This window comes from Castor canadensis, chromosome 12 (assembly GCF_047511655.1).
Source record: "Castor canadensis chromosome 12, mCasCan1.hap1v2, whole genome shotgun sequence".
Lineage (NCBI taxonomy): Eukaryota > Metazoa > Chordata > Mammalia > Rodentia > Castoridae > Castor > Castor canadensis.
This window is the reverse complement of record NC_133397.1, coordinates 6,785,664-6,810,424: the sequence shown is the minus strand read 5'-3', so window position 1 is coordinate 6,810,424 and position 24,761 is coordinate 6,785,664. Positions and strand designations below refer to the sequence as shown.

The window sequence follows — 24,761 nt, the reverse complement described above, 5'->3', positions numbered from 1 at the left end:
CAAAATTCATGTTGTAAGCTAGTTTCTTTTAGTATTTCCCTAATAATAAACTTAAAATGTATTGTTTAATAGTTTGGAACCACCCCTTTGGTTTGGGCTGCACGAAAGGGTCATTTGGAATGTGTGAAGCATTTATTGGCAATGGGTGCTGATGTCGATCAAGAAGGAGCAGTAAGTGTCTTTTGTTTCTTAACCTTGGTGGTATAGAGATTCTTTTGGTTTTAAAACAAAGAGTACTTTAACTTTGCATATGTCTAGAAAAATTTCCCTCCAGGTTTTAAATAATGTTAACTTAAAAAAATGTGTACTTTCTATTATTCTAAGAACCTTATATTGTAAAAAACATAATAAATACCTGCTTTTGAAGATCTATTGCTAAAACAAATTTTAGCAAAAATAAGTTTTGGGAAGCTAAAACTATCAAGAATAATTTTCTTTGAAAGAATATTTCAATCAAATTCTTTTTAATCTTAATAGTAGAAAAAGAGCTTTTATACTCTATTAAGATATCTTTTCCCTAAAACCTTAAACTAATATTATAATTTGTGGGTATTTTTAGCTGTAACTTATTACCCCTCTCTAAAAAGCAGATTTAAGAAATCAGAAATCTTTACAAAGCCTGTAAAAAAAAGTCAGAAATCAACTATTAAAACCTAAAAAGTTTAAAAATTGGTTATCTGCATGTAACTGACAAGCAGTTATGAATTCCTTACTGATTACCAGCTGCAAAGCCAGACTATGCCACGAGTGCTTGGGAGACCTGAAAAGCCTCACAGATTGTTTTTCCTGTGAGCTCATAAGAATGTGCAGGAGGCATATATATTTATGTGCAATAAACAGTGAAGAAACTGTGGACTAGGGCTGGCAGAATTGCTCAAAAGGTAGAATGCCTGCCTAGCAACCATGAGGTCCTGAGTTCAAATCTCAGTACCACTAAAAGCCAAAAAGACCTATAGAGTACTGTTTACATGACTATCTACAAGGTAGCTCATAAAAGATTCTGAGACGTGATGCTGCCAAATCTCTGGCTTCATGAAACTCTTAATTACACTTGAGCTGGAGTACTTAACCAGTTCCTTCTGTTCTCCATGTTGGCAGAGCTTCTCACTGTTGAGAATGGACTGTCTTCACTCTGAGAGGAGACAGAACAGGATTCCTAAGCAGATATAGACATCTTGCCTTCCACTTGTGTCCCTTCTGGGAAGTTTATCAAGTGGATGAGTGGCTGTTCTCTGTGATGATTGACTGCTAAGGAGTTTGAAAAGGCTGTGTCATTTTAATATGTGAGATGATTACGCCGTAATTAGGGGTGCAGCTTTTAAAAGAACTACTTAAAATAGGACAATTTTTGAAAATGGGTTTTTAGACCACTGTCAAGGAGCATTTATTATACTTTTTCTTGAAATATTCTATAGGAATTAATCATGGTTTTAACTCAGTTTTTCCTATATGTCTTATTATAAAAATTCTTAGTGTGAAACTGGAGGTGTGGCTCAAGAGGTAGAGTACCTGCCTAGCCAGTTTGAGGCCCTGAGTTCAGTCCTCAGTATCACAGGGGGAAAAAAAGAATTCTTATTTTGAGGTTTGAGTCACCTTATTTTGAATTCACTTATTCTCGAATGTGTTTGAGTCATTTTGTAAACTATACTTTATTACATCATGAGTTTATTCATTGTAATTTAGTCCAATTTCAGATTATCATTTAAGCACTGACACTCCTAATATTTTTAATGACTCAGAATATAACTTTAAAAGCTGAAAATATTGTCTCATAGCCACTTTTGGTATGTGTCTGATTATTTATATTGCATCTTATCAGAAATAATTCTTAATCACTGGAGGTATAAGTCAATTGTACAATGCTACTGTGCCTTCTTAAGGCCCCTGGGTTAGGTCTCCAGTACCACCAGAAAGGGAGGAAGGGCGGGTGAGTGAGAGAGGAGAGGGTGGGGTGGAGGGCTGTTAGTAATAGGCCGCTTATTTTTGATTATGATGTAAATCATGTTTTCTAGACTATACTAATTTGGAATTTTTTTTTTTTTAAGAATTCAATGACTGCACTTATTGTGGCAGTAAAAGGAGGCTATACACAGTCAGTAAAAGAAATTTTGAAGCGGAATCCAAATGTAAATTTAACTGACAAGGATGGAAACACAGCCTTGATGATTGCATCAAAGGAGGGACATACAGAGATTGTGCAGGATCTGCTGGATGCTGGGACATATGTGAACATACCTGACAGGGTCGGTCACCTCGTTCAGATTTGTCTAGTGGTGAAGTGGTGAAAGATTACCTTAGCTGTTTACTTCCACCTTTCAAGATTCTTGTCTGACAACTTGTTTTAAGTTTCATTTCTCCCTTTGAAACTAATGTTAACAATTACTCAGTCTTTCTGAAGAATGCTCATATTTTTTCAAATAGTTGTGTTATTAAAATGTATGATTTGTCTGTAACTGTACTTGATATATATCACTGTCAGTGTTTTTTCACAGCTGATGTTATTCATTGTCTCAGGGCTTGAAATACCACATTTATACTTAAGATGTAAAAAAATCTTTCTGTTGCTGCAATTTGTACATCTTCATTTGAACTCTCCACTTGAATTTCTGTGTAGTGGGCTTCTTGTTTGAAGCAATCCAAAGTTTCCTCTTGCACTTAGGAACAAGGTCTTTTCAGCTTACAGACACCACTTGCCATTGTACTTGCCTGAGTCTTTGTCATGTCATGTCCAGATACTTTTCTGGTCCATTGACAGCCAGTGTCATTTTATTTAATTTATATTTGTAATGGGAGATTACCTGCTGAGAGACATAGAATAGGTTCTCCTTCTGGGCAGTTTGCTTTCTAAGTTTTTGTCATGAAATTTCATGAATTCTTATGTTGAGGCCTAATGTTCCCTGTCCCTTACTCAAACGACTATTAATTATCAGGCATTGCTATTAGTTAGCTAAAACTTTTCTTTTGTTTAATGATAAACTCTTTTCCTAAGAAAATTTTAGAGCAGACCTATTATATTAATAAATGAGTTGCCTTAACATCAAAATAGTGCTTATTTGTTCTCATCACCAACTGATCCTGTTTTTTGTCTTTTTAGAGTGGGGATACTGTGTTGATTGGTGCTGTCAGAGGTGGTCATGTCGAAATTGTTCGAGCACTTCTCCAAAAATATGCTGATATTGACATTAGAGGACAGGTATGTGTGATTACAGAGCACTGGTTATCTTGGAGTATAGTTGGTGGTACTGGGGTTTGAACTTAGGGCTTTGTGCTTGCTAGGCTTAAAGTGGCTCTGCTGCTTGAACCACACCTCCAACCTGGTGCTGCTTTTTAAGTCAAGTAACACTAACTTTTCCTAGACTTTTCTCACAAAGAATTTCTCAAAAGTATGTCTTAGAGAGCATATGGATTAACATTATTTCCCACTGTGCTTCCTATTGGAATGGTTTTTGGCAGAAATGTTATGTTATTTTACATTTACAAATAGCAGTTTTTAATGTTGTATCTTATATGAAGTGACTTTTTTCAAATTACAGGACAATAAAACTGCTTTGTATTGGGCTGTTGAAAAGGGAAATGCAACAATGGTGAGAGATATCCTACAGTGCAATCCTGATACTGAAATATGCACAAAGGTGAAAATGACATTTCTATTCTGTTAGCAATATCCAGTGCTGAATATTAGTACTGCTTTTTGTCCCATCATCATTGTTTGACTTTAAAGTTAACTGATTTTACTGGAAATGCTTTCTATTAAGTTGAGGGGTAACTTTGTATCCTTTTAAAGTTACATATGCATAGCAAATGCACTGTGTAATTTGATACTTGAATTAAATAGTGCTTTTCACAAATCTCCCCCAGTGTTTCATGCTTCTCTTTGTGGTGCAAAGCCTGTTTTCTGAAGACCTTTGTGAGTGGTCATTGGTTCTGCACACCAGCCATTTTAGCCTTATGTGAGGGGAAAGTATTTCTGTATTAAAATGTCAGAAATTCTTAATGCATAAAGCAAAGTGATAGAGTCATCCATAAGACTATCTTGTTTCATCTGCTAGAGACCTGGACTAGTACATTTGTAAATCCGTGATGGTCTTTCCAGTGCCCTGGGACATAAACTTCCCTGGAATATCTACGGCTTTGCTCATTGAACATCTTTTTTAAAAAATCTTTTTCTTTTGGAACCCTGTGTCAGCCACTGTAATGACATGTGGCCTTTGTCCATGGTTTTGTCTTTCCTACCGGGTGCTGAACTGTGATCTTCTTCATGTGTTTCATTTGATTTTGAAGGCAATCATGGACTCTTTTGAGGTTTTGCAAAGTCTGACTGCTGGTATCAAATGGTTTGAAAGTCCTTAGGTTCATATGTGTTTCTTACAGTCTAGAAACTCCCTTGCCTGGATGTTGAGAGGCTGTACTGGGGATTGTTTGGTGGGTAGAGAGCAAGAAGAGGAAGCAGCCTATGCAGGACCTGTCTCCAGGTCAGCATTGGCCTGAGGGAATTGACTGGAGTAGCCACTGCAGCAGGTGTGGGTGAGGAACAGCTGGGGGTACATCCCACAGCTGGCTAAGTGATACAAACTTATTTTCACACAAAAAGGTGGTCATGAAGGGAAAAGCACTTCTCTTTTTAGTTTTAAAACATAGTCTTCAGAACATTTTAAATGTAGACTATTATCACAGTTAGAATTTCTTGTTATGTATATTTCTATAACACTAAATACTTGGCAGTAAAGCTATGGATCTGTGAAATCTCGTTATCTGCATCCACAGGATGGTGAAACCCCACTGATAAAGGCCACCAAGATGAGAAATATCGAAGTAGTAGAGCTGCTGCTAGATAAAGGAGCTAAGGTGTCTGCGATAGATAAGGTAAGACATCTGTGCAGACAGAGACTCTTGGGTGAGTGTTGCTAGACTGACCTGTACATCAGTGGGCTTACTGGGGATCTGATCTAATGTGTGTGGGGAGAGATTACTGGCTGAGGCTGTCTGTGGGGGATTTTGATTCTGTTCCAGAGGTGTACTGAGGACTGGGCAGGCACAGTTTGCGATTGATGAAGCAGTTTCAGATTTTTCTTCTGAGGCTCATAAACCACTATGGAGATTTGCCCTTGACCACCACACACGTAGGGTGCCTCAGGGGTAGAACTTGTTGCAGATAAACTGAAGCAAAGAACCTGAAGGTACAGGAGAAAGTAGACCCTCAATGCAGACTGGCGTTCATGTTTACTAACAAGAGATGGACTGTTCTGCTTTGCGTCCTTACAGTTATCCTTTTAGAGCTTTCATATTTTTCATTATAACTGCACATTGCTTAACACTTTATAGACTTGATTTCTGGTTTTACTTTGTTTTCATTATAAACAGATTTATTTCTTTCCCTTTTCTCCCAGAAAGAGGTGAATTAATAAGAAGTATTTAAAAAATTCTCCTGTGAATGTATACGGTTTGGGCTTTCTTAATACTTAGTAAATTAAAGCTTACCTTTCCATTATTTATGGGAAAATTAAACAAAAAACACAATATACTTTTTATTTTACCAAGTTAACAACATGACTTAAAACAGCTGGGCTTAGCAGTGCATGTCCATAATCCCAGCACTGGGGAGGCTGAGGCAGGAGGATTAAAAGTTCAAGGCTAGCTTGAACTACATGGTGAGACCCTGTCTCAGAAAAAAGATGAAACAAAACTGAACAAACAAATCTTTTCATTTGTCATTTCTAAATTAATATAATTGCCTGTAGAAGAAAGAAGATTTTAGTATTCAAAATTAGGAAGAGTGGGTGTCAGTGGCTCATGCCTGTAATCTGAGCTACTTGGGAGACTGAGATTGGGAGAATCATAGTTTGAGACTAGCTGGGGCAATGGCCATGAGATGTCATGTCCAAAGTAACCTAGCAAGATGAATTGAAGGTGTGGCTCAAGCAGTAAAGTACCTACTTTGCATGCGAGAAGCCCTGAGTTCAAGCCATATTTCCCCTCTCCAAAGTAAGTAGATCATAATAGACGGGAGGTGTGGCTCAAGGGGTAGAATATCTGCTTTGCAACCGTGAATCTCTTAAGTTCAAACCCCAGTTGATAAAATAATAAATTAATAAAATTAGGAAGGACATAAAAATCAAGAAGAATTTTTGAATTACAGCTTTATGGAAAACATCCTGTTGCCCGTTTTCCTCATTCTGTCATTGAGTCATATCTGATACTGGTCCCCCCAACTTGCATCAAGATTGCTGGTCACAAGTAAGTTTCCTGAAGGACTTCCATCTCGATCCATGCATATGTGACCATGCCAGAGCCTGCGTGTGATATGTGCTGAGAAGCATCCTCGGTAGCTGGAAAAGTTGTTCATTTTAAGTATTCATACTGAGGACTGATAGGATGTCCTGTAAGCATTTGGAATACAGCCTCATAGGAGTTTTGAAGCTGGCTCTTCATAGAGAATTTCCTAAAAATAGATTTATGAATAAATATGATTTTTTAACCATCCCATTACCACTCTGTGTTTATCTTCAGCTTATGAACAGAATGTATTAGTATCTTCTCTGTTCAGAAGTTGTATGTCTGGCAGGCATGCTGCTTCTGAGATTCTGCCTTCTCACAGAATTGTGGGGAGAAATGGAGTTGAGTGGGACAGGAAGGTGGTGAAATGTGCCTCAGATGTTTGTAGTTTGAGGAGTGGTAAGACATTCAGGAGGTTGTAACCATAAGGCACTGGGAAGTGTGGGACAAGAATGAGGGAAAGAAATGCAGGCTGGGGATGGAAACTTGTCTGTCATTGAGCTATGTCAGTTGCACGGGCATGACGAAGATCAGTGTGAAGAAAGATGAAAGCCAAGGTCAATGTTTTCCTCTTCTATGGTTTGTGTTGTAGTGTAGTTGTTTTTATAATTGTGCTTGTTCACCCAGTCTCTTTCTTTTACAACATCAATTATTTAGGTCACAACTGTTTGTCTTCCATCATCTTTATCCCCTCCAAAGTATCTCGCATACAAAGTCCCTATAAATACTAAGGTCACAACATAGTTGTTTAGAAGATAGGAAAAGAATGTACAGAGGAAAGAAGAGGAGAAGTTAGGATAAGGTTGTGCCATGGAAGCCACAGGAAGAACATGCGGGTCATTTTTTTGGTGATGCTGGGGTTTGAACTGAGGCTCCAGGCTTGCTAGTGAAGCACTTTACCACTTAGCCTGACCCTGTCCTTTTGCTTTTAGTTTGTTTGTTAGATAGGGTCTTTGGGCCAACCTCAAACCTTGCTCCTCCTATCTCCACTTCCCTTGCAGCTGGGATTATAGGCATATATCATATGCCTGGCCCCTGCAGGGCATTTTCGTTAAGTATCACAGATCCATGTGGATGAGAACTGGGAATTTAATTTGTTAAGTTTGGGGCCATTGGTTGTCTTCAAGAGAAGAATTTGTGAAGTAATACATGGGAGAGTACTGGCAGACTGATGAGGCCTTTTTGCATACCATTTTTTCCTAGCATTGGATATGAACATTAATGAGGGAAGAATGTGGGTTGATATTAGGGAAAGTGAAAAAGTGAGGAGAGGGAACAGATTGTAGAGGTCAGAGAAGGATATATATGACAGGAAGGCTCAGCGTTGGGCAATGTGGCGGAATGGAATTTAAGGGTGCATCACAGGGCAAGTAGTTGACATGCGAGGTGACGAGGTTACCTGTGCCTGTGCTGGCTGGGGTGTCAGCACGAAAGCTAACAAAGACATCCGTGAAATAGAATACACGTTAGTTGAGGAAGATGGCTTATATCCTTGGACAAAAAATATTTGGATGACAGATAGGTACTGGGAGGAGTGCAGGGAGAAAGGCTGTTGCTCCTCTTTCCAGGAGATGAGGGGGAGATGTATAGCCTTCGTTATAAAGGGCTGGGGAAATAAATAGTTTCTGAGGAAAGCTGGAAAAGAAAGGAATTACGGGGAAGGCAGATAAAAATTCATGTTATATATGTACTCTATGAAAAATAGGAACAGTGCAGACTTTGTTGCTGTACAGAAGCATCACAATTGTTACTCTCTACTGTATATTAAAATGAGAAAGTTCATGTTTCCTGCTGTTATTTTACAGAAAGGAGATACTCCCTTGCATATTGCTATTCGTGGAAGGAGTCGGAAACTGGCAGAACTTCTTTTAAGAAATCCCAAAGATGGGCGTTTACTTTATAGGCCAAACAAAGCAGGAGAGACTCCTTACAACATTGACTGTAGCCATCAGAAAAGCATTTTAACACAAATATTTGGAGCCAGTAAGTATGGGGTTTTGTCCCTGACTGAGCTTTGGAAAAAATGAGTGTGCAGTTTTAGCATTGAAAAATAAAAGAGGCCAACTTCTGTAATTACCACTTAACTGGACAATACAAAAGTTAAGAAAGTTATTTTATTTTGGAAAATAATCTTCCACGTGTAAAATTCTTTTGCATTGTTTTGTAGCATTCTAAGTTAAGTACATTGAGCCATCAGTTTGTAAGGGTTCTATAAATTGAACCTATTTTTTCTAAATGCCTCCCCCCCCCCCCCCCCGTAGTTTTTATCAGACATGCTTTGCAATCTTAGCATACATTACAGTTCTCTACTTTTGTGTTTTGTCTACTGCAGGCCATGTTCTCTATCCCCATGAATATTATGTACTTATTACAACCATCTCTCTCCTTCAAAGATTGTGTCTGCTCTCCCTTCTTCATAGGTTGTTTTTGTTTTGTCAGTAATGGGGTTTGAACTTGTGCCTTGTGCTTGCTAGGCAGGCATTCTGGTACTTGAGCTAGTGCCTCAGCCCATTTTGCTTTAGTTATTTTTCAGATAGGTTGTGTTTATACCTGGGCAGGCCTGGACTACAATCATCCCTCCTGTTTATGGGATGACAGGTGTCCACCACCATACCTAGTGTGTCATGAGTGAGATGGGTGTCTCTCAAACTTTTTTGTCTGTGCCGGCCTTTGAAGTGTGGTCTTCTTGATATCTGCCCCGTAAGAAGCTAGGCATGAACCACTGGTGCCTGACTTGTATGTAATTTTTAATGTTTCAGACATATGAGTTTTATCAAGGTGTGGGGTATGTAGAGTTTTAATTTTAATTTTTAAATGAAATGCCTCTGATGTTGATATCCTGCACAAGTTCAATAGTGTTCTGATCATTGAAGTTGTATAGTATTTTTATACTGTCTGCAAGGATACCTACCCTTTGGTACTCTTTAAAATTTCTTTCTTAGCTGTCCTAACCTGTTTTTCTTGCTTTCAGTTTTTAAAAATACTCTCTGGGGTTTTGATTGGAATTGCCTTCAAGTGATAGATTAGTTTGAGGACAATTGATATTTTTAAGTCATTGAATCTTTCTACCGGTGACCAAAGACTTTTTATTTTTTCTGAGTATGTATTATCTTTTTCATTAATGCTTTGTGTTTTTGTTGTTGTATTTTTTGAATTCCAAAGTGCATATTAATTCAGTTTCTCTGAAACTGAAATTTGTCTTACCAATTTTTTTCTTTTCTGATGGGACTGGGGTTTGAACTTGGGGCTTCATGCAAAGCAGGAGCTCTACCTCTTGAGCCATGCCTCCATCCATTTTGGTATTGTTATTTTGGGGATGAGGTCTCCTGACCTGTTTGCTGGGGTCAGCATCGAACCACGATTCTTCCAATCTCAGCCTCCCAAGTAGGTAGGATTACAGGAGTGAGCCACTGGCGTCCGACATTCTTTGTTTTTGCTGGTGCTGGGGATTAAACCTAGGGCCTTGCACATCTTAGTTAAGCGCTCCACCCTTGAGTTGCATGCCATCCTTAAAACATGCCTCAGAAGCTGTGGGTAAGAAAGCATCACAGCACAATTGGCCTGCATCTTTTCTGAACTGTGCATAAAAATGAAGCATCTTACAATATCATGTATCTTAAGTTCCATGCAATAAGGTATTTGTCTATGAATTCCTGAACCTATTTTTACACAGACCCAAATGTTTAAAATAAGTGTTTTTCTCTAATAAACAATAAGTGAGATTTGGTATTCCTTTCTACCGGTAGTGCACTTCACGTATAGATATGTTGTGTTTCTAATTACAGGACACTTGTCTCCTACCGAAACAGATGGTGACATGCTTGGTTATGATTTATATAGCAGTGCCCTGGCAGATATTCTCAGTGAACCTACCATGCAGCCGCCCATTTGCGTGGGGTTGTATGCACAGTGGGGAAGTGGGAAATCTTTCTTACTCAAGAAACTAGAAGGTAAGGGGCATATTTTGTACAGTCTCTGGAGTAAAGGAGAAACTAGAGTTCTGTGTATAGGTATGTGGGTGACACTATTGCTGTCCTACATTTGTTGGGGTTTTATTGCCCTCTAGTTTTACTGTGATCCTGTCCACGGTCATTTGAGTTTTCAAAAAACAGATCCAATTGATAAAACCCTTAGTACTACATTTCATAAGCCCATCACACACTTGTCAGTTTGTGGTGCTCCCTGGTGAGCTCCATGCTGCAGTCTGGAGCACTGTGTGCTCTTGCCTCAACAGAACAGATATTTTGCTGACTTGTTCCCTCTGTCAGGAGCTTCTTGGACAGCTACCTCCCACCCCCCAACACACACATCATTTGCTTGGGAAAATCCTACTTACTTTTTAAGGCAAGTTGTAGTATTGCTTGTAAAAATTACCATGAGTCGTGTAGAAAGAATGACTTGTGTAGGGCTCATTTGGGTTCAGCACACCTGGAGAACTGTGATTCTCGAATGTAATTAGAGTGTGAGGGGACCACAGAGGCATGGTGGTGGTGTACAGTTTGAAGATGCTTTGAAGAAACAACAACATTGTTTGTATCACACAAAACACATAAAAGAAATCCTAACAAAATCTTGACAGATGGGAGTATATGCAGAAGGGTTTTGTGTATCCTCAGTGTGAAGCAGACAGTGGGCGTGTAGGTAGGCCCATGGGAATGAGATGCTTGTGTTTGTCAAGAGACATTGCTTAAAATGGTTAAGTAGCAGCAGTCTATTGACTGTGTGCAGTAGATGCCCAGTAAAAGTTTTATTGAAATCACGAAAATTAAATGTTAAGTTAAAAGGTGCATTTTTTTAAACAAAACAGAAACAAAGTTTCCTATGAATTTCTCTTTCAGATGAAATGAAGACATTTGCAGGACAACAGATTGAACCGCTTTTTCAGTTTTCTTGGCTTATCGTGTTTCTTACCCTGCTACTTTGTGGAGGGCTTGGCTTATTGTTCGCTTTTACGGTTGACCCAAATCTTGGCATAGCAATTTCATTGAGCTTCCTGGCGCTCTTATATATATTCTTCAGTAAGTCTTTGCTTCTCATCTTTTTGGAAGATGGAGAAGAAGGTCAAGACTAATTGTTTCACTTAAAAGATTGTCAATGTCTGTGTCTTAGAATCTACATGTGATTTTCATAATTGGCTAAGAAAGTTGATGTTTTTGCTCTTGTATAAATTGGCTTATAGGGACATTGTCCACAACGTGGCTGAAGTAGTTTTAAAAACCAGTGTATGGTCAATATTGAAGCAGGATTTTAATTACTCATTATACTTACTCTTTTGTAGCTAACTAATGACCTACATGTAAATCTTTTTTTGAAGAGAAAGTGTCATAGCCATCCCTGGCAGGCTCTAGAGCATTTTAACCATGATTGTATTTTTTAATTTATCCAAAAGCAAAGTAAGAAAGTAAACTAGAATCCCTGTTCCTGAGGTTGTCGTCATTTGCAAGAAAGAAAATGGGTTTGCTTTTGGAGGAACTGAGAACTTTAACAGTGATAAACTCATAGTCTTTTGCATTTGAACCCGTAGTAAAGACATATCTCTGTTTAAGGCTTTATCTTTCTGAGTGTAACTCTCGGGTCATATGTTAGTCAGTTTGCATGTTTTACATGCCTTCCATGTGTTGAGGAAGGTTAGTTGATGAATTCCTTGAGGAGTAGTTAGGAATTAGTGTGGGACCATAAAAAAGTATGTAAGCTTAGCTGTCATTACTCATTACTTAACTATTTGTAGAAGAGAACTTGCCTGAGTAGTGATTGTTTTCAGTAATCTTTTTAAAATTGCATTTCAGTTGTCATTTACTTTGGTGGACGAAGGGAAGGAGAGAGTTGGAATTGGGCCTGGGCCATCAGTACCAGATTGGCAAGGCATATTGGCTATTTGGAACTTCTCTTCAGACTCATGTTTGTGAACCCACCTGAACTGCCAGAGCAAACTACAAAAGCTTTGCCTGTGAGGTGAGTCAGTCCCTTCATTAAGCAAAACTTTTTTTTTACTTAATAAGGTTGTAATGTATCTTGTTCCAAAAAGTTTTGGTACATTGAATCTTTTATACGAAAAAATAAAAACATGCCAAAATGCATTTGGAAAACAAAACACTTCATAGTGTATCTCTCTCCTATGTACTTTTCTGTAATGAAACCTGTTTAACTTAGATTTACCACAGTTTATTTCTGCATAATCCTTCTTTTCCCTCTTTTGGTTACCTGTAACCATCCTTTGGACTTTTTTTTTTTTCTTAATAGCAGTGTTGGAGATGGAATCCAGGGCTTCATGCCTGGTAGGCTAACACTCTACCATTGTGCTATATTGGCCCTGCTCACACACTTTGAAAAGAGCATTGGATTAAAATGGCACCTTGGCTTATGAGCTCCAGATTGGAGATTTGGAACATCCCTAAATGAGTGTGTAACCTCCGGAAACTCAGCTTGCTTCTCTGAGCTGGTTGTTCCTCATTACTGCAAATATGTTTGCATGTTTGTCTAAAATTATTATTCATAATAAATAGGAAATTCATGGGAAAACAGGGAAGATGAAAAACTTGTTTTTTTTTTTTTTTTTGAAAAACTTTTAAGCCAAAGAATAAAGGAAATGTGTAGGGCTCCAGATGACAGTGAAAAAAAACAAAAGAGAAAACATAGAAAATTAAAACCAAACAAACTTCAATAGGAGTTAGCAAAAATTCAAATGCATTAAATTCTAATAAGGTAAGATATGTGTAATTTAAGAGGAAAATAAATAGATCATGCCATAAAAGGTGTGTATGAGAGAGAAGTAAAGGTAAACATTTACAAGTATAGTTAGCCATCTGTTATCCTCAGGTTTTGCATCGGCGAATTCAACCAATCATAGATTGAAAATATTATTTTAAAAATTGCACCTGTACTGAAAGTGTACAGACTGTTTTCTTTGTCATTTTTCCCGAAGCAGTACAGAGTGACTGCTGTTTATATAGCACTATATTATAATAGGTAAAATATGTGAAAGGATGGGTGTAGTTTATATGCAGATACTTTGTTATTTTATATAAGGGACTTGACCTCTTCCTAGAACAGTCCCCCATGAATACAGAGGGGCTCTCGTAATTAACAGGTAAGATTAAGTATTAAGAAAAGGATTTAAAACAGAAGTTTAAAAAGAAAATGTTAAAAGGAAAACATACAGAATAGAGTAAAATAGGCGAAATATTTTTACAGAATATGAGAAAAAAACCACTTTAATGAGTTTGTAGTTTTAAAAAGTTAGAACAACGGTAATAGCATCAGTCAAGACCACAGAATATAATACAGTGTGATCCCAGGTTGTATTTTGAAAGCAGTGCTTTTCTTCTGAATTGAGATGAGAGTTACGTGGAAGGAGAGAAAGGAAGTAATGCTGAAATAATGATTCAGCAGCTCAAGGCACAAATAATTGAGTTATTTTGAAGAAGAATTATGGAAAGAACATTACAACTTTATCTAAATTCATGTTTGATGTTGAAGCTATTAATAAGAATTAGAAAACCTGAGTTTTTAGGGGCTGATAGAGTAGATCAAGTGGTAGAGCACTGCTGACAAGCGTGAGGCCCTGTGTTCAAATCCCAGTAACAGAAAAAGAAAAGAAAAGAGAAATGTTCAAGTTTTTAAATGATGCTATGGGGTTTGCAATTCTTCATGAGTATTATTAATATTTTCTCATGTTAAGAAATCTTGAGGTGGTTTTAGAAAAGTTTCTTTGTGCCACTTTTCTGGTCATATTCTGATACCAAGTGCTGCCACCTTTCATTATTGTTGTTTCCTAAGGGAAGTATGAAGATGTTGAAAGTTAGAAGGCATCTGAGTACAAGTTCTTTCCCTCCTCAGAATTTTAATACAGTATTTCAAAGGAGCATCAAAAATGTAGAGTAAATGATTCAGAAATGACTTACTGTGAAGTTATTTGTTGCTGTAGTTGTTTGAGTAATGTTTTGCTTGGTCTTCCCCCAAGATTTTTGTTTACAGATTACAATAGGCTGTCCAGCGTAGGTGGAGAAACTTCCTTGGCTGAAATGATCGCAACCCTCTCAGATGCTTGTGAGAGAGAGTTTGGCTTTTTGGCAACCAGGCTTTTTCGAGTATTCAAGACTGAAGATACTCAGGGTAGGATTTCCTTCCTTCCTTCTTTGTGTATGTCTACGGGTCGAGGGTTTTCATGAAAACAGGAGTTGATTAACAGAGTCATCAGATGCTGTGTTTTTCTAGATATTTGATATGTCACTAATTGTTAAAACCGTTTGTTTTCCTACAGGTAAAAAGAAGTGGAAAAAAACCTGCTGTCTGCCATCATTTGTCATCTTCCTTTTTATCTTTGGCTGCATTATTGCTGGAATTACTCTTCTGGCTCTATTCCGAGTTGACCCAAAACATCTGACAGTAAATGCTGTCCTCATCTCAGTTGCGTCTATGGTGGGGTTGGCCTTTGTGCTGAACTTTCGTACATGGTGGCAAGTGTTGGACTCTCTCTTGAATTCTCAAAGAAAACGCCTCCATCACGCTGCTTCCAAATTGCACAAATTGAAAAGTGAAGGATTCATGAAAGTAAGTTTTTACTGGATAATCGGAAATTGTAATGTGAATTACGGTGTCGCTACCATGTTCGTTAGGCTTTGGTGTTGCTTTTGTTGTGTTTTTGGCATTGCTGGGCGTTGAACCCAAATCCTTGTGCATGCTAGGCAAGCATTCTACCACTGAGTTACACCCCCAGTCCTGTTGCGTTTAGTTTAACTTAGTTTATTTTTTATTCAAGTGTACCTTTTAAAAGTCCTTCTAGGTTATAGCAAAATTCAGAGGAATATACGGAAATATCCCAAATATCCCACATTCTTACACAGACCCAGCTCCTTCTGCTGTCAACATCCCTCACCGCAAACTGGGCATGCAGGCTAAGGCTGGAAGATGATGAGTTCCAGGACTGCTTGGGTAACATAGCGAGTTCCTATCTCAAAACAAAAACAACACAAAAGAAAAAAAGCCACCTCCTCCTGACCCCTGCCGAATTGTCTTCCAAAATGTTTATATCATTATGTGTTCTCAACAGCAGTGAAGGAGAGAGTTCCTTTGTTCCATGTCCTCGTCAGCATTTCGTATCAGCAGTCTAGATTTAAGGATTCTAATAGGTATATAGGGGTATATCATTGTTTCAATTTGCATTTCCCTGATGACATCTGATGTGGAACATCTTTTCTCATGGTTATTTGCCTTCTGTATTATCTTTGGTCAAATGTCTGTGAAGGTCTTTAAAAAATGACATATATAAGACATATCCCAAACTTTCCTTACTTTGAAGTCTGTCCTGTCTGAGATGAATATAACTACTTCCACTCTCTTCTGATTGTTATTCACATGTCTGTCTTTCATCTGCATCTTCATACTTCAAGGAGATTTCTGTGGATAACATAAAATTGGTCCTTTTTAAATCTACTGTAACATCTTTGCCTTTTAATTGGTGCATTTAGACCATTGGCAGACAGAGTGAATATGGACATACATGGATTAGTATGTAACATATGTGTTACTGTTTTCATTTGATACTTGTGTGTTCTTGTATGTCTTCAGCTTCTTTTTCTGCTTTTTGTGTTTTTTATTTCAACATTTCATATAATTTTGTTTTCTCACTTTTGTAGTGTATCATTATGTATATTTTACTTTTTTCACTGGCTGCTTTAGAGTTTGCAGTATACATTTGTAACTATTCCAATCCCACTTTCCATAGTACTGTGCCAGTTCAGGAATAGTGTGATTCTCTTAACAAGTAATCTTAATTCCTCCTCCCATCCCCTGTAGCCTTGCTTGTTCATTTCACTTATATATATCAATATATACCTATAACATATATTTACACACAAATACGTGTGCATAATCGAGTGGTTACTTCCTATTTGCTTATTTGCTGACCTGAAGACCTGAAGCTGCTGCATTTACTATTAGTTTTATCTGTATTTTCCTGTGGATATACATGTTGGATTGAGGTAAGTTATTAGTTGTCTGTTTTATGTAAAATAGACTTTTATAAATTATTCAAAGTAATTAGCAGAGTATTCCACAAATGCAAGTCACCACCACCTAGTAACATGGTTCCTCGAGAGCCTGGCTCCACCAAGCAGGCTCATTTTAAAATGTGGCAAGTTTGCGAGCACCACTGCAGAATGAAGGCCATTCTCAGCCATCGCATGGCCGGCATTCCAGCAAATGTGCACATTACCGTCACACAAGTGCTCCAGAGGAACCCTGTGCTCATCAAGGATTTCAGGACTTCAGCATGATGGAACTCGGCCTCCTCAGGAAGAAGAGGCTCAGGGTTGACGTGCTGGGAAAATGGAAAGGAACTGGCTCCCATTCCCACTGTCTGTAGTCATGCACAGAACATGCTAAGGGTGTTACACTGGGCTTCCATTACAAGATGAGGTCTGTGTATGCTTACTTCCCCATGAGCACCATTATTCAGTAGAATGTGTCTCTTGTTGAAATCACAAATTTCCTTGGTGAAAAATACACCTGCAGGGTGCGTATGAAGACATGTGTTGCTTGTTCAGTATCTCAAGCCCAGAAAGATGAGTTACTCCTCAATGAAATGATTTTGAACTTGTTTCCAATTCAGCCACTTTGTTTTTTTTTTTTTTTTCATTTTTCTTTTATTATTCATATGTGCATACAAGGATTGGTTCATTTCTCCCCCCTGCCCCCACCCCCTCCCTTACCACCCACTCCGCCCCCTCCCTCTCCCCCCCCCAATACCCAGCAGAAACTATTTTGCCCTTATTTCTAATTTTGTTGTAGAGAGAGTATAAGCAATAATAGGAAGGAACAAGAGTTTTTGCTGGTTGAGATAAGGATAGCTATACAGGGCATTGACTCACATTGATTTCCTGTGCATGGGTGTTACCTTCTAGGTTAATTTTTTTTGATCTAACCTTTTCTCTAGTTCCTGTTCCCCTTTTCCTATTGTCCTCAGTTGCTTTAAGGTATCTGCTTTAGTTTCTCTGCGTTAAGGGCAACAAATGCTAGCTAGTTTTTTAGGTGTCTTACCTATCCTCATCCCTCCCTTGTGTGCTCTCGCTTTTATCATGTGCTCATAGTCCAATCCCCTTGTTGTGTTTGCCCTTGATCTAATGTCCACATATGAGGGAGAACATACGATTTTTGGTTTTTTGAGCCAGGCTAACCTCACTCAGAATGATGTTCTCCAATTCCATCCATTTACCAGCGAATGATAACATTTCGTTCTTCTTCATGGCTGCATAAAATTCCATTGTGTATAGATACCACATTTTCTTAATCCATTCGTCAGTGGTGGGGCATCTTGGCTGTTTCCATAACTTGCCAATTCAGCCACTTTGATTCAGCAAGACACAACAGTTAAAAACAAGGATATTAGAAAAATTTGAGGTGGTATCTATGTTTCTGAAAAAGGGATAAGTTCAGCAGGCTGGTGAGTAAGGTGTAAGTTAAACCAGCTACAGAAATTACAATCCAGTATTATAATACCAATGTATGATACTTCTACTGAAAAAATGTTTTTAAAGAAGCAAGTTGAAGGTTGACCTTGGTGGCACGTGCCTGCAGTTCTAGGTATTTGGCAGGCAGCGGTAGGAGGATTGTGGCCTAAGGGTGGCCTGGGCAAAAGCCTGAGACTCCATCTGAAAAATTATAAATGAAACAAGGGACTGAACTAGAGGGACTGAACTAGCACCCTGCCTCTCAAGTGGCTCCCAATATCACAGAGACAGAGAGAGAGGGGAGGGGGAGGGAGGGAGAGAGAGAGAGAGAGAGAGATGGAGATGGAGAGAGGGAGAGAGGAGAGAGAAGAAAGAAGAAGGAGAAGGGAAGGAGAAGGGAGAAGGTCTAGTAAGTTAAAATTAAACTACCAAAATATGAAGTAGGAAGATGCTTTTTTTGGGCAGGTTGTGCCATGGATTGAACCTGGATTTTCACAAATTCTAAATGCTAGGAAACACTTAACCAAGTCTTACTTCTAGACCCAAATCAAACTTTTTCACCCTAAATGGATTCATAGAATTCTGAAGCCCCTTCCTTTGATCAAGGTCAGATGTCACCAGGTAGTGTGAAATCATTAGATCTTTTTCACAGTAGTGTGAAATCATTAGATCCTTTGGATTTGTGTTCTGATCAAGTGTCTTGGCATTCAGAGCTTATGATTTCAGCAAGTAAGTCACTCAATCCAGTTTGTCTTTTTAAAAAATGATATAACAGTGTCTACTTGATAGTGCCTGTGGGAAGGTTAAGTTTCCATGTCGTTGCTTTGTAAAGTGTGAAACAGTGGGTACAGTTTTGAATGGAACCACAGCTGGTAGCGAGGACTTTGAGTTAGTATTCCTCCAATAGATAACTTTTGTCATAGTTTTCAAGAAATGTGTTTAACCTTCTCATGTCTCCTGTGCTTCCTGCAGGTTCTGAAGTGTGAAGTGGAGTTGATGGCCAGGATGGCAAAAGCCATCGACAGCTTCACTCAGAATCAGACAAGGCTGGTGGTCATCATTGATGGCTTAGATGCCTGCGAGCAGGACAAAGTCCTTCAGATGCTGGACACTGTACGTTTCAACCGTCGTGAAACTTGTCATTGTCACTGTGTGGCAATGGACGGATGCATGAGTTCACAGAATACTTTGGAATGGAAACTGCTTTTTATTTGAGTGGTTCTGGCTTCTCTTGTGATTTTTGTTCTGTAAAAACAACCATTCTTCACATAGAAACATAGCAAGAGTAAATGTTTTTGTCATGAAGACTTAGATAGTTTTAGCTTACTGACAGGGTGAGGAAAAAACCAGATGTGGCATTTCTTAAGTCCAGAGTGTGGATCTTGCTTTTCTTTAGATAGTTATGGTTACACTGTGCAGTAACATAGGGAACCCACAGAATTTATAGGAGGGGTTTTTGTTTAAGGGGCATGTCACAGACTGTAAGTTTTGTTATAAGCAGCAGTGGTACACTGGGGAAGAAAGTGTGTCCAGGACCTCCTGTGTACTCAGGAACATTTTTGTGTGTGTTGATCTGACCCCGTGTGTAGGAGAGTATTGTTTTCTTTGCAAGTTTTGTCACTGTCAGATGATGGCAACCCCAGGTGGAGCCATCAGTAAAATTTCTGTTGAGATAGAATAAATTTTGATGGGAAATAATACTACTTCAAAAATATAATCACTAAAGAATAGCACAGATTTAAAAAGTACATCTTCTTATTTTGGGTAATTTAAAATTTATTCACAACCATACAATGTTTTCTACCGCAGGTCCGAATTCTGTTTTCAAAAGGCCCATTTATTGCCATTTTTGCAAGTGATCCACATATTATCATAAAGGCCATTAACCAGAACCTCAATAGCGTGCTTCGCGATTCAAACATAAACGGACATGACTACATGCGCAACATAGTTCACTTGCCCGTTTTCCTCAATAGTCGTGGGCTCAGCAACGCAAGGAAATTTCTTGTGACTTCAGCAGCAAACGGGGACCTGTCATGCTCAGATGCTGCAGGTAACTGCGAAGCTCCCAAAGTCCTTGGGTTTAACGTACTGTGCTAGTTCTTTATGGTGTCTTTCTTTTTACCTTGACAACTACTGTTGGAATTTCACATTGCTTTAATGTCACATACAACAGTACTTGGTGCAAATGCTGCTCTCTTGATCCCTTCCTTCAGGGATACAGGAAGATGCTGATAGGAGAGTTTCACAGAACAGTCTTGGGGAGTTGACAAAACTAGGTAGCAAAACAGCCCTCAACAGACGGGTAAGATGCCATTTGCTTTGCTTTAATTAATTAAATTTTCCATATAGCACTGGGGGTTGAACCAGGGCCTCATGCATGTTAGGCAAACGCTCTACCATTGAGAAACATCCCTGCCTGATTTGTTCTTAGATATATGTTTGTATCGCAGGTATTTTAAAATAGTGTTTTGTAAATACTGTGTGAACCTCTTCAGATAAACATTACGATTGATTTTTCAGGAGTTTCAGAGAATGTCTGTACTTAGAGCCAAAACAACCTTAAATCGAGAGAACAGTCATCTCTGCCTGTGCTGTCCCAGATCCTAGAGCAGTTGAATCAAAACCTCAGAGTGAGCTCACCAAAATGCTTTCATCCACTGTGATCATTCCTGAGCAGGTTGAAATCAGTCAGTTGCCACCATAGCTGTAAGGGAGACAGGACTGTAGTGTGAGAAAACTGGCTTTATCTTCATCCTTGCCCATGTTTGTAGTCTGTGTACTCTTTTTTTCTATACCAACATATTGATTCTGGGCCCTTCCCAGCCACCTTGGGTCTCTTTTCCAGCCCTTTAGTTGTCCCTGTCTGCTTCCCTGTTGCTTCTGTGGGATAAGGGTATGCTCTGCGTTTCTGTCTATTTATGTAACACAGGAAGATGGCCAGTTGCAGGGAACGTGTGGTGATAGTGCCGCTTAGGGGCAGCTAATGTGGTCTAGTATGGGCATTGTCTTTTTTTTGCAGTTGGTACCATTCAATTTGGACATTTTACTTTTTAAAAAATGTATCTTTGGTGACATTTTGATCTTATGCGTTCTATCTTTTATAGGTGTGAGTGCAGAGTAAATATGACCAATGATAATTGATAGCACTAAATTCAGAGCAGTGTATGATTTATCATTTTGAATTTCTCGCCTGGGAGTCTGGACTCTTGGGCACATGTGTTTGCATCCACCTTTCCCATGCACAGGACCTTAGATGAGGATACACATGTTTTTTTCAGGTGGTCCTGTAGTTCGAACTCAGGGTCTCACAGTTGCTAGGCAGGCACTCTCCCACTTGAGCCACTCCAGCAGCCCTGTTTTGTGTTGGTTTTTTTTTTTTTTTCGAGATAGGGTCTCAGGAACTATTTGCCTGAGCTGGCTATGAAACGAGATCCTCCTGATCCCCTCTTCCCAGTAGTTAGGATTCAGGTGTGAGCCACTGATTCCCAGCTGAGGACACAGCTTAGTTGTGCCTGTTCTCTTATGAACTGGGGTCCCTCATCCCAGTCCACCCCTATAGAGTGTCTAATTCTTATGGAGATGTGAGGATATTGTGAAGTCATTGTCACATACTTTAACCTAAAAATCGTAATGCTGAATCCTTAAAACCAGACAGCAGCTTATTTGCCTCATTTTTTAGGGTTCCTGTAAGTACTGAGCCTCCACAGAGTTAGAATGTGATTCTTTTTACACACTCTTCTTACTTCGAATCTGAAAGGCATTGAGATTTCTCTAACTGTGTAACTGCAGATGGCAATGCAGCTGACGGGAAACCAAAGCACCTGATGCAGTTCCTGCTAATACTTCTTTAGAGCTGTGCTGTGAAGTTTCTGCCTCCCAGATGGCAGTAATAGTGAGCTTATTAGCATGTACTCTTCCTGCCTGACTTGTCCTCTGACTTGAAGCGTGGGTTTGCTCTTACTGAGGATGCTCTGTTGCAGGACACATACCGCAGAAGGCAGATACAGAGGACCATCACGCGGCAGATGTCTTTTGATCTCACAAAGTTGCTGGTTACCGAGGACTGGTTCAGTGACATCAGTCCTCAGACCATGAGAAGATTACTCAATATTGTTTCTGTCACAGGTGACTTTTGTTCTTACTATCTGTGGTGGTTAATAAGCTTTATTTTATTTCATTTATATTTTTCGCAGTACTGGGATGGAACCCTGGCACTGTACCACTGGACTACAGCCCAGTCCTGACAATAAGCTTTAAAGTTACCAAAGTAATTTAATTGAAAAACAAAAGCATGTGTTGTGTTCTTATGTTTATGTTGCTGGGTATCAACTTTGTTGATCTCGTGAAGTCAGTGTTAGTTGACCATGAAAGTCAGCCATCACTTTTATACTGTTTTAAAATTTGATTGCTTTTAAATTATTTGCTTCATTTTAGGTTTAAATTTTCTCCACATATAAAGATAATTTATGAATTCATGTAACTGGGTATAACTAATATAAAAGATCAAAATTCAGATTTTATATCCTGCTGTTTTAATTTTCATTTAAGTAAAAACAGTTACAACAAAATTGAGAATTTTTGCCTTGTGACTGAATTCTTTGTATGGAATTCTGGTCTTTACCATGTGGTTACTTAGTTACTAATTAGCATTATAATCATCATATAAATGCTTATAATGTAGCCTGCATGGTATTGGTTGGTACTTTGTGATATTTCCTAGAACTAACTTTCATGTTGTCTACTCTGGCATTTGTGTTTTATACTAAAGGTGGGGTTCATGCTATGAACTGTAGTATAAGTGAGTTTGCATTTAATGTGATATTTCTGACTGTAAACTCTCTTTAAATAAAGTCTCACCCTCACTGTACTTGATTTGATTATGTTTGACAATGAAACTCTCTCATTATATTATCAACAGCATTTATATACTCATTAACAAATATGTAATAAGTGTCTACTTTTTGCCAAGTATTGGTCTGGACATTACAAAGATTAAGTGGTGAGCAGTAAAGTCCTCTTCCCAAATGGGAAGACTGAAAGATACAATGTCATGTAAGGATAAGGAGGATGGAAGGCATGCAGTGAAATGGAGATAACACTCCCCTTCACAGTCCTGAGTATAAGACTGCCCCATCCTTTCCCCAGAAGAACTTGTCTTGATGCTACCTCTGCTTCTAACCATTGTCCTGTTTCTAAGAAAAGCTCCTTAAAAGTTGACTAGCCCTGTTTCTCATTCTGTTTTCCCTCTGAACCCACTCCAACACTCTTTCACTCTCAGAACTTGAGAAAAATTATATTTTCAGGGTGACCCAGTGGCTTCCATGTTAGAGATTCCAGTGGTCAGGTCTCAGTCTTCCTTTGACCCACTAGTACTATTTGACAATGTTTTGTTCACTTCTTCTGTAAATACTTTCTTCCTTTGGATTCCTGAGTGCTGTGCTTACTGGATTTTCCTCTTTGCTTCTATTGGTTACTCTTCATCTCTTCTTACCATTTAGCATTGTAATGCCCTTGGGTACAGTTCCTGGAGCTTTCCTTTTCTATCCAAACCAATGTTTAATTTCCTTTGCCTTTGATGATCATTCTTTAGATTTATACACAGTGCGTTTTCTCACTGCTTTTTAAGCATTTGCTTAAATGTCAGCTTTTCATTGAGACCTTCCAGGACATAAAATGACTCCACTGTTCCCAGTCTGTCTCCCTCTCCTTCTCCCTCTGTCTGTCTCTTTCCCTCTCATATTCTTTGATGTATCCCTTCTCTGCTTTATTTTCCTTCAGAGAATAACCCATTTCTAATAAATTCTGTTATATTCTTTGTTTTCTTGTCTGTCTGTCTCTCAGTAGAATGTGAAATCCACATAACAAGGATTTTTGCTGTCTTGCTATTTTCTCAGTACTGTTATGAATGAATAAGGGAATAGTAAGAACTGATTTTTATATATTTCTTGAGAAGAGCATTCTAAACAGGAGGAACAACAAGTGTGAAGGCTTTGAGGTGGGATTCTAGAACAGCTGGAGGTCAATGTGGTTGGTGCTGGGGGGCAAAAGGGGAGTGATGTCAAAGAGAAAGCCAGTGGCCAGTTCATTTTGGGCCTTCCAGGCCACAAATCCTTATGAAGGAATTTGGATTATACTTAGACATTTTCAGGCACTCTAAAGAGACCCAAGTTAACATCATTTAATAATCGATAGTGGAGATACACATTTAAAAAATAATGATGTTTCCACATTTAGAAACTATATTTCCACATTTTTGAGTAGAAATAAACCATTTTCTTAAGCCATATCTTCAACGTAAGAATTTCTCTAGTGTTAGTCTTTGACTACATAGGAGACTTTTTAAATCGTTAAACCAGAAACGTTTTTATTTTGCTTCATTAAATATAGCTCTGACTGACAGTGAAAGATTTCTTGGTAAAATTTCCATTTTATGTTCTGGTGGTACTGGGATTTGAACTAAGGGCCTCATACTTGCTAGGGAGGCTCTCTACCAGTTGAGCACTCTGCCAGCCCTAAAATTTCCATTTCATAGAAGCTCTTAGTGTCATTGCTTTCATTGCTTAAAAAAAAAAGTATCATGTTGAAAAGGAACTTACAGAGTTTAACCTTTGTATTTTAATGAAATTTCAATAGTTTTCATGATAAATTTTTTCATTCAATTGGATAAAACTAATTGGAAGTATGTAAGTAAATATATTTTATGGGACAGGGCACAGGCAAAGGGCTTGGGTTTGAGCTCTGAGCATGTTATTTACCCTCTTGAAGGCTCCATTCCCATTTATGCAGAAATGTATATTATCTGTAGGAAAGTATGCAAGTAGTTACCACTATTAGAAAAGACATACCATAGATGTAGTAGTATCAAACAAAGTTTGGGTTCTAGAACCAAATTTGATAAGTATTTAGTTGAGTGGATTCTTACTTTAAAACCATGCTTTATTTGTCCAGTGTGCTTCATTTGAAGTTTGTTTTATTTTGAAGGAAAAATTAAATAATCTTAGACACCTTCTTTGGGCAAAATTGTCTCTTACTGTTATT

The 24,761-nt window shown here is 38.4% G+C and overlaps 1 protein-coding gene across 11 annotated transcripts in view; it reads left to right on the top strand.

The window, feature by feature from the left end:
- LOC109675106 (kinase D-interacting substrate of 220 kDa-like) overlaps positions 1 to 24,761 on the top strand; it is a 99,652-nt gene that overhangs the window by 22,415 nt on the left and 52,476 nt on the right. For all 11 annotated transcript variants that reach the window (XM_074049116.1, XM_074049114.1, XM_074049115.1 and 8 more), the window contains 15 exons: positions 73 to 171; positions 2,046 to 2,243; positions 3,095 to 3,193; positions 3,534 to 3,632; positions 4,765 to 4,863; positions 8,079 to 8,256; positions 10,059 to 10,223; positions 11,112 to 11,291; positions 12,060 to 12,225; positions 14,234 to 14,385; positions 14,534 to 14,823; positions 18,693 to 18,833; positions 19,530 to 19,773; positions 19,937 to 20,025; positions 21,704 to 21,848. In XM_074049116.1, coding sequence (XP_073905217.1) covers positions 73 to 171; positions 2,046 to 2,243; positions 3,095 to 3,193; positions 3,534 to 3,632; positions 4,765 to 4,863; positions 8,079 to 8,256; positions 10,059 to 10,223; positions 11,112 to 11,291; positions 12,060 to 12,225; positions 14,234 to 14,385; positions 14,534 to 14,823; positions 18,693 to 18,833; positions 19,530 to 19,773; positions 19,937 to 20,025; positions 21,704 to 21,848 — 2,344 coding nt within the window. The remainder of the gene's footprint in view (positions 1 to 72; positions 172 to 2,045; positions 2,244 to 3,094; positions 3,194 to 3,533; positions 3,633 to 4,764; positions 4,864 to 8,078; positions 8,257 to 10,058; positions 10,224 to 11,111; positions 11,292 to 12,059; positions 12,226 to 14,233; positions 14,386 to 14,533; positions 14,824 to 18,692; positions 18,834 to 19,529; positions 19,774 to 19,936; positions 20,026 to 21,703; positions 21,849 to 24,761) is intronic.